Source organism: Necator americanus, chromosome X, assembly GCF_031761385.1.
Source record: "Necator americanus strain Aroian chromosome X, whole genome shotgun sequence".
NCBI classification, from domain to species: domain Eukaryota; kingdom Metazoa; phylum Nematoda; class Chromadorea; order Rhabditida; family Ancylostomatidae; genus Necator; species Necator americanus.
Genome location: NC_087376.1, coordinates 516,640 through 525,272, shown reverse-complemented (window position 1 = coordinate 525,272; position 8,633 = coordinate 516,640). Strand labels below are relative to the sequence as shown.

Genomic DNA, 8,633 nt, shown 5'->3' with positions numbered 1-8,633 from the left:
CACATACAAGGACATCACGTTGTGATCAATGACGGATGTACTGATATCTAAGGATCACTTAAATTTGACCAGATAATCGCTTTGGATCGCCTGGTCCTACGAAATCATATAAATTTAAGTTATTTTTATTCTCTAGACGATAAAACATGTGAATTTCCATTCTAGTGTAGAATGTAAGCATTGAAGACTTCTCTGACTCGATTAAGACTCATGTTGGGCGAAGTAGAAGAGGTGAGTTCGGTTGTGGTTGACTGGGATACGGTCGTGGCAAAGCTTGACTGACTGAGGAGGAAGCGATCAACGTGATCGCATCACGATTGCATCGCCACCTCGTGTGTCATTTCGCCACGATGCGCACCCGCGTGCTGACCATCGACGCTGCGTGCTCGGCCTTCGTCGGACTGCTCCTGTTCTTCGCTCCGCATGTAGTTGCAGATTTTCTATTCGTAAGTTACCTAAGTTACTCTCACTTCACAATTCTCGACTGAGCTCTCATCTCACTCGTTCCCCGTGAATTATAATTATTTGCTGCCCTGAAAGACATTCACTTTACATTGTCGACCCCGTTTTTGCATGTCGAAGTAATAATCCTGCCAACTCATGACCGATCCGAAGAGGAATCTTCTTCTGGGCTTTCTGAAAGAAAAAAAACTCTTGTGAAGGTCTACCTGTTACCGATGATTGCCTTCATGCATCGAATATCACAAGGGCTGAACACTACAACGTGTAAGGAAACATTAAACTGGTATGGGAGGAAACTTCGACAGCACAATTTTCTCGTCGTTCTCAGAATCGATGCCTTCACACTCTTCATTCTTTTCAAACTTGACTGCTCGATTGAGGACGTGTAAGGCCTTGTGCGAATCCACCATTCAAGTGGTGTGTTCAGCGTGTCTAGTTTCGCCTGTCTCACTCGTAAAATTGAGGTCACCAGCGGTACCCTTACCTCTGTCCTCGCGTCTATCCACATTTATAAGACTTTGTAATAATGCAGTCGAAAACAAATATGTTCCGCAATTTATGTGGTTTTTTGGATTTTAATGTGCGCTTTTTTTCAAAAAGTCTTTTTAAATGATAAAGTCATAATCCAGCCATTGTGGCGCTAAGGATCTGCAGCACACATGTCACTTTTCACAGATGTACATAGCTATCCCTTCCTAAGAGGAAATCTAGAATATCTCCTGAACGGTTTATTTTACCAACTTCAGCGCGAACGTATATCTCTTTTTTGATCTTCCTTTTGTTGTGAGAAGAAAGGTTTCATTTTTCAACGCGATCAGATTTCAAATGTGTGGAATAAAAGAGCATTTATATAGAGAAATGCTCGATGATCGACATCGTAGAATATGAGAAAATGCGTCTTAAGGCGAAGATTTTAGAAGCGACTGCATACGGATTTTCTAAGAGATTGTTCGGATGTCTGTTTTTCTTTTGGCAGTATATTTCCGACACTAATAACTGATGCAATTAAAAAAAAGCATTCATGACTCTGTAGACCTTTGGATACTATATTCTCTAACTTACTTTTTTTTGTTTTCATAGTTCTGCGATCTTTAACTGTTCCCGGTCGTGGACCTTGACTTCGTTGACGTGCGAATAACGTTATCCGTGCGTGTATCTACCTCTCCACTACGATTTATGGAGCGTTGACCACGTCATCTGGGCACGTTTCAAAGATAACTCACTTCTGGATGAGACGGAGACTAAGTCTACTAACTCCATTATGTCGCAGTAACACTAGATGCTTGCAGTGAGGGTGTAGCACAGTCGGTAAGAGGTTTTGCCCTGTCAGCATGGTCGATGGTTCAAAGCTACGAAGAGTGGTGATTAGCTCCTAAGACACTTGAAGTGGATTTTCTTGCCCGAACGGACATCCAGGGTTACCTTAGAGAGCGCTTCTATCTGTAGAATCGATTCTATCTGTGTCTGTCTATATGTATCCGCTTTTAAGCGCTTTTCTATCATAGCTTATACAGTTGTAAACTATTGGCTGATCCTGTCAGCTGATTAGTCCAATCTGGATTGATAGAAGATGTTTCGTTTTGACAATGGTAAATTCTGTAGATGAAGAACCCTCTGGGAAGATCCCAACATATCGGAACGCAGCCCGTGAAACTATTCTAGTGCGGTTTTTTTTTGGTTTAAGAAAGATGTAATTGGGTTTTAACACATTGACGACCATTTTCACTTCAGGATCATTTAATCCTTTCCTTTTAAGGAGACGTACTTCAGAAATATATGACGATTCACTCTATTTCTTGTGAACATCTTTGCCTGTTAGAATCCTATAAAACAATTCCGTTAATTGTGTTAGAAGTGGATCTTCCAAATATGATTACTAGTCATGTAATAAGTACATAATTAATCATCGGCTTTTAATTATGATAGCGAGAAATATCACAATTGCATAAAAACTTCCTCATGCTTGTTTGTGTGTCGGCTTATTCTATTGTACCTCATCCATTCTTACGTCTTTTCTGGTCTTTTACGGTAAATCGATTTCATTTGAGTTATGTAATTAAGTGGTTTACTTGACCAAATCAGACGTTACTAAGTAAATAGTGTCATTGCTCAAGGTTTAATGGCGCTTCTTGCTTTTACATGGTAGTTACTTTATTGTATGATCATAGGGTTTTTTTTTTTAAAGAAAGTAATTACAATGATAGAGCATACTGTTATGACATTGTCGATCTGTTAGTTAGAATAAAGGAAAAAGGTTCCTCTTTCAACCATGGATAATCTTGTTTGGTTTACTCTCTTTCCAAATGTTAACTTTGACGCTAAATCCATTTTTTCTCCAACTTTTGAAAAGCCTGCCATATCCGTGTCCCGCACAGACATTGACATCCATATCTCATTCGATTTGGTATGATTCTATTGGGGTGTTCGGAAAGTATCTGCCGAAAATTTCGCAGTAGCGCAGATTTTTTGAGATGTTCTGGAGGTTCCCGTTATTAAATATAATCATATAAGGACACTACCTTTGTATACAAATAACATATCTGGCTCCCTCTTCGTTGCCTATTTCATCCTATAATGGCCGAACATTCTACCCATATTCGACACGTACTCCTTTACGAGTTCGAATCTGACCACCCGCTGCTGAAGCCCATCGAAACTTAAGTCAAGTATCCGGCAATGAAGCCCTTTCTGAGCAGTCTGTGTGCGCCTGGTTCCAGCACTTCAAAGCCGGAAACAAGAAATTCGAAGATGAGCCTCGCTCTGGTCGACTGACTGCAATATCGTTGGACGAACTGAAGAATCTGGCGAAGCAGCATCCATATGAAGGTGTGCAGTATTTTGCTGCCAGTCTTGGCTGTTCGCTGTCCACCGTGAGCAATACACTGCGATCTCTTTGAATGGTGGCTCCCATATGCATTGAGCGACGGCAACCGCCAAAGACACTTGGACATCTGCACTCAGCTGCTCTCCAAAAACCGCAGATTCGACTGGTTGGAGACCTTTGTCACTGGAGATGAAAAATTAGTCCTCTATGTCAAACACATCCACGAATGTGCATGGTGCGCTGGCGATGGAATGCCGGGTCCTTTCGTGAAAGGTGAAATTCATGAGAAGAAGGTCATGCTGAGCGTCTGGTGAGGAGCTCATGGAATCTACCGTTTTGAACTGCTGCCGGACAACACGACAGTTACTGCCGAGGTCTACTGTGCTCAACTGCAAAGGCTGGCCGCAAGGAGCCGCAAGGAGCACCCGAAGCTCGACAACGTTCGCCTACCGCAGATAACGCGCGCCCTCACATTGCGAAGAAGACTTCCCAGAAAATTCTGGAGTTCGGATGGGAAGTTCTACCGCACCCACCGTACAGCCTGGACCTGACCCCGAGCGACTACCACCTCTTCCGATCGTTTCAGCATCACCTGGAAGAGAAGCGCTACGATGATCGTGACCACTTCGAAAATGACCTTCAGGCTTTTTTCGCCTCCAAGTCGCCGGAGTTCTACGCCAAAGGAATCCATGACCTTGTGAGACGTTGGCAGAAGGTTGTCGATGGAGATTATTTCGTCGAATGATAAAATGTTGCTAAGAAGTTGTGTTGTTTTGAAATTTTGCCGTGTTTCGGCAGATACTTTCCGAACACCCTAATACTAATGGGTTGTAGATGTACATACAATTTAACATCCTTCTTCGCCGGTTTTGAAATTCCCGTATAGGAGTTTGAAAATACCAGCAAACTATATCATCCAAGAAGAAAAGTGATTGAACTGAATCGAAAAATGTCAGAATCCATTAGTATAAAAAAATTATAAATTACAAATAACCATCAGTGGTTGGAAGCTGCAGTATTTGTTTTCATACTAACGTTCTGCTTAATATAACGTCCTTGCTTAAGAAACGACAATCAGACGGTGTTCACTGGCATTTGGTGCGATGTGTAGGCGGTCAGTTAATCGCAGCCGCGTTTATTTCATTTCGTTTCCGCAAAGCGGAACCCGCCACTCATACAGTATGTCACATTCTGCGAATCATGGTAGGTCATGTTCAGGTCTCAATCTGAATATTTGCACTCAAATCTATGTGCTTTCATGTTTCAGCCATGTATAATTTGTCTCATGCTTGTGTTTCAATGTGGTTCGATGACACCTGGACTCATCGAACCAGCAGTACGTTTCTAACAATATTTCAGCTTATGACTATCCATAGTCAAATGTTCATTCCAGTATCTTGAATTCATGAAGTACTTCCTTTTTGTTGGTTTATTGGTGAACATAGTGTTGCTCATTTCATCTGGCTGGAAGATCGGTACGTTTTTTTCCTAAACAGCTGTATATTCAATAAAAACAAATACGCAGAATGAAAAGGCGAGAAATGTTGAATACGAATAATCATTCCAGACAAATATTTGTTCAAAGAATGTAAAGAAATGTAAAATAGCTGCCTTGTGTCGTCCAATTTTTCTTCACTGAGTGTGACCTAATATTTTTTTATTCAAAATAAGATAACAAAACGCTCGATTTGATATCATTAAGATCATCATAAGGAATAATTACTACATATAGTAACCGGCACTTTTATTCACCTGAGCAACCAGGTTGCGTGCTCAGCCACTCGCATTTTCTTTCCCACTGGCACACTCCTCCTATCTCCTCCTTTAGTCGGAAAAAAATACAGTCTAATACTTTTATTATACGTATAGAAATGTGTGGTTTCCTCTTTCCTTTCTGCGAAAAGAAGAGTTTCATTGACGACTTACCCTTTTTCGTCCAGCTGGAAATGCGTACTATCTGATGTACTAATAGATTTCTAATTTTTTAAATTCATATTACTCTAGCAATTAGCTACACATATTGCAATTGATGGTTTTTACAAATATAGGTACGGCACTGGTCCCTGGAAACGAAGTAGGGAACTGTTTATACCAGCTCGACGCTGTGGCGTCCATTTGCATTGGAGCTGCCTGGCTAACGTTTCCGAAGTGGTTGCTGCACAGGCAGGTGAGAACATAAGCCAAGTGAACATACCAGATGTAATTACTTGATCAAAGAGTGCCTTCTTTCAACTGCCAATAGAATTAGCAGTGCTCTTGCTAAGAGTAGGACAGGGCAGTCACTGGTGGGCACTTTCATGTTTTCATTGGTTTTATCCTTCATCATTATTAGATTATGCGGAACCGGATCTGAACCATTTTGGTTGCAGTAATCCTCATCTTGTCCTGAATGAATTCGTTTGTTCAGGTTGTGGTCCCATTAGATGAATCTCACGAACTTTGCGGACGGATAATGGGCGCTCTTTTTGTGACATCGTACGCTGTGTCTGCTCATGCACTTCACTGGACAAATAGGGCGAATAAGATGACTGCAGTTGAGGGCCGAGTAATCGTAAGCTTTACCAGCAAGCATACATCTGCTCCACTCTTCTTTTCAAATAGCTTAGAAATTTTCAGTGTTGTCTTTGCATACTCTCGGCTCAAGTCTGGTCACAAATCGCCTACTTGGATGCATGGTCTGGAGGTCACTGGGTAGGCATTAGCCTATTCTCGACGTGGACCATAGTTTCAGTGCTTTATCGCGCAGCTCTTTACTTACAAATCGAAGTGAAGGTAAAGTAGATGTTGCGACTGACATCTCAAGTTTTTGAAAAGGCGGCATGCAATTCACATGCAAATTGTTAGCGCAACCAAATCACATCCTTCCATTTTTCTTCGCTACCAAATTCATTTTCAGTTGTTGTTCAGAATTGTTCGTTTTTATTTTTTGTGTACCATTTTGTAGAACCACATTCTAATCTTTGTTAGATAACCATAATATCATCCAGACCGCCGAAGCTTGGTGGAAGAATCCTGAGGAACTCCTCACGCGGTTTTTTGCCATGGAACGTTTTGTGATTTCTCCAATTATATTATACTTAGTATTGTTCTTTGTATTTGACATAATCTTGATTCATAATATAGATATACATAGATATTTCTTATATCGTTGACCTGAATCTTATTCACGATTGCGTTTGTGGATTCGTTGAGAAGAAAAGAGATTTTTTTCTAAAATATAATAAAATAAATCCTTCCTATTGTGAGCCAATTATTCGTTGTCCGTTTGGTTCGAATACAATACTGAGGGAATTTTTGTTGTTCGTTAGTGCTGGGTTTATTGTTGAAGAAGGCAATAATAATGATCTCTCTTGAATAAATGCTTAATTACTTAAGCTAAACTGAAAGGTCGAATAGGGATGTTGATGAAAATTCGTGGATGTGGAACTGATTTTATAGAAAGGACTGCTGTAGTTTGACTTAATCACTGCAAATTTCAGAGTGAAAGGTTGGCCGGGCAGACAAATTTCCTCACAGCATTAGATGATTAACAGGAATTTCTGCCATTACATGGTGCAAGCAATGTGCACACATCGAAAAGGTAAGCCTAGTCATGCACGACAAGGAAATATTTATTTTTCTGTTCTGGAGGTTCATCGTCGAGACATACAGTACCTTTGGATATCAGTTTCAACTTATTTATAACTGTTACAGTTGTAACTACTGCACAAAACCAAAACTTTTACTAATTGCTGATGATTTCTAGTAGATGGTTATGAGTTCCTTTATATCGTTGTTAGTTGGACTATTTCCTACGCAGAGAAATGTTCTCTTAGCCTCAGCTTGTTTGTTTATTTCTTGAAAAGATGGGCGGCAACGTTTTACTTTCATTTACGTCGATCCAAAGGTACATCAAGGTGAAGAGAAATGGAGAGGATCAACCACCTACCGGCAAGGAGGAGCGGCAGAAAGGAGAGGAATCGCCAGTGGAATTAGCAATGTTTATTGACCTTGCACGACTTTGTTACTTTGTTTCTTTTTTCTGTTGTAAAATATGAGTGTTGGCAACATTGTCCTTACACTTTCGAGAAGACCATTTAATTCCTCGTTTCATTTTGCTTATTTAATTTGTTGCTACACTTCGTTTAGGTTGATTTTCTAACCGTTGTTCATGTACTAGCTTGGAATTTTAACAGCAGGCAGAACGGACTCACTCACTTGTAACCAAATCAGGGAAAAACGGGCGTCTTCTCGTCAGACAAAAAGATCTCAATAGTCAGATGTTTATCCTCTACTCAGAAAATCCACAATTATGCCACCGATGATTTCTCTGAGAAGAAAATGGTTATGGATCGTTTAGACCCGATTTTGGACAAATTCAAACCAATCAGTTGTCTAGTGATCTGTCTATTGATGTATATGATTTCAGAGCCAGCGCCAACTGCTGGCTTCACCAGCCTCTGGCGTTGGTGACACTATTCTTTATTAAAACACAAATACTAATGTGAGAAAGCAACGCGTACTCCAGCACTTCTTCAATGCCAAATCACAAAAGAAGGCTTTGAATTATCCTGGAAAGTTCGAAAGTGTCTTGGCATATGTAAATGATGTGATCAGTGTATGTGAGCAAACATTGGTTCTAGGCAACGTTCATATAATAAACAAGTCAATACTAGTAACGCCGATGATTGCCCAAAATCCACCTTCCACCACCTTGTCGACGTCCGCGATCAGCGAAAGATCAAAGAATCGGTGAAATCAATCGTCGCTGGAAGATATCGTCCGCGGATTACCACATCCTACCGATCAACATCGTCGATTATCTTCGGGGTGAAATTCCACCCAATTCTGTTTGATATCAAAGGAAAAACGTAATAATCGCCTAAGGCAACTTTGAACGCTTACCTATCCTTGCTTCGCTCCTCATCATATCTCACTAAAGCATTGTTCCACATATTGCAAAGTTCCCTGGTTAAAATGTTGTTTCAGAAATTTAATCGCGCAATCCAACTCAAGATTCTGTCTGTGGGATGTACGTTGCAGGAGTGGGGCCGTGAGTGGCCCCCTAGTGGTGAAGTTGGGCAGGTTTTTTAACCCAGGTTTGGCGTTTTCTTGACTTCTGTCGTTGAGAATTTGCGAATGGACGGCTGGGCAGTGTTGGTTCCAGCCTTAGGAAGTGATGTCCTAAACAAGGAAGTACAGCAATCTCCATCGCACAAGCCTCACGACTTCGATCTATATGTGTGCAAACATTCAGGAAAATGTTTGACTCACGAAAACTGCAACCACATGCATAAGGGACCTAATACCTGGAATAAAGAAGAAATGTTCTGAAGGCTTTTTTTGTATTAGAAACATGGGACCCAGC

At 40.8% G+C, this 8,633-nt stretch overlaps 1 protein-coding gene across 4 annotated transcripts in view; it reads left to right on the top strand.

Annotated features, from left to right (window-relative positions):
- Nucleotides 1–350: 350 nt before the first annotated feature.
- Nucleotides 351–8,633, top strand: part of RB195_021091 (uncharacterized protein) — a gene marked incomplete at both ends in the record, with an annotated part of 28,270 nt that continues 19,987 nt past the window's right edge. The window contains 10 exons of one of the 4 annotated variants that reach the window (XM_064207652.1): nucleotides 351–446; nucleotides 4,352–4,489; nucleotides 4,554–4,622; nucleotides 4,680–4,761; nucleotides 5,335–5,453; nucleotides 5,694–5,837; nucleotides 5,903–5,977; nucleotides 6,274–6,317; nucleotides 6,820–6,866; nucleotides 7,462–7,541. In XM_064207652.1, the coding sequence (XP_064063531.1) occupies nucleotides 351–446; nucleotides 4,352–4,489; nucleotides 4,554–4,622; nucleotides 4,680–4,761; nucleotides 5,335–5,453; nucleotides 5,694–5,837; nucleotides 5,903–5,977; nucleotides 6,274–6,317; nucleotides 6,820–6,866; nucleotides 7,462–7,541 (894 nt within the window). Of the gene's footprint in view, nucleotides 447–4,351; nucleotides 4,490–4,553; nucleotides 4,623–4,679; nucleotides 4,762–5,334; nucleotides 5,454–5,693; nucleotides 5,838–5,902; nucleotides 6,059–6,273; nucleotides 6,439–6,819; nucleotides 6,867–7,461; nucleotides 7,542–8,633 lie in introns of those variants that run through there. The other 3 variants (XM_064207651.1, XM_064207649.1, XM_064207648.1) reach the window with 3 other exon arrangements.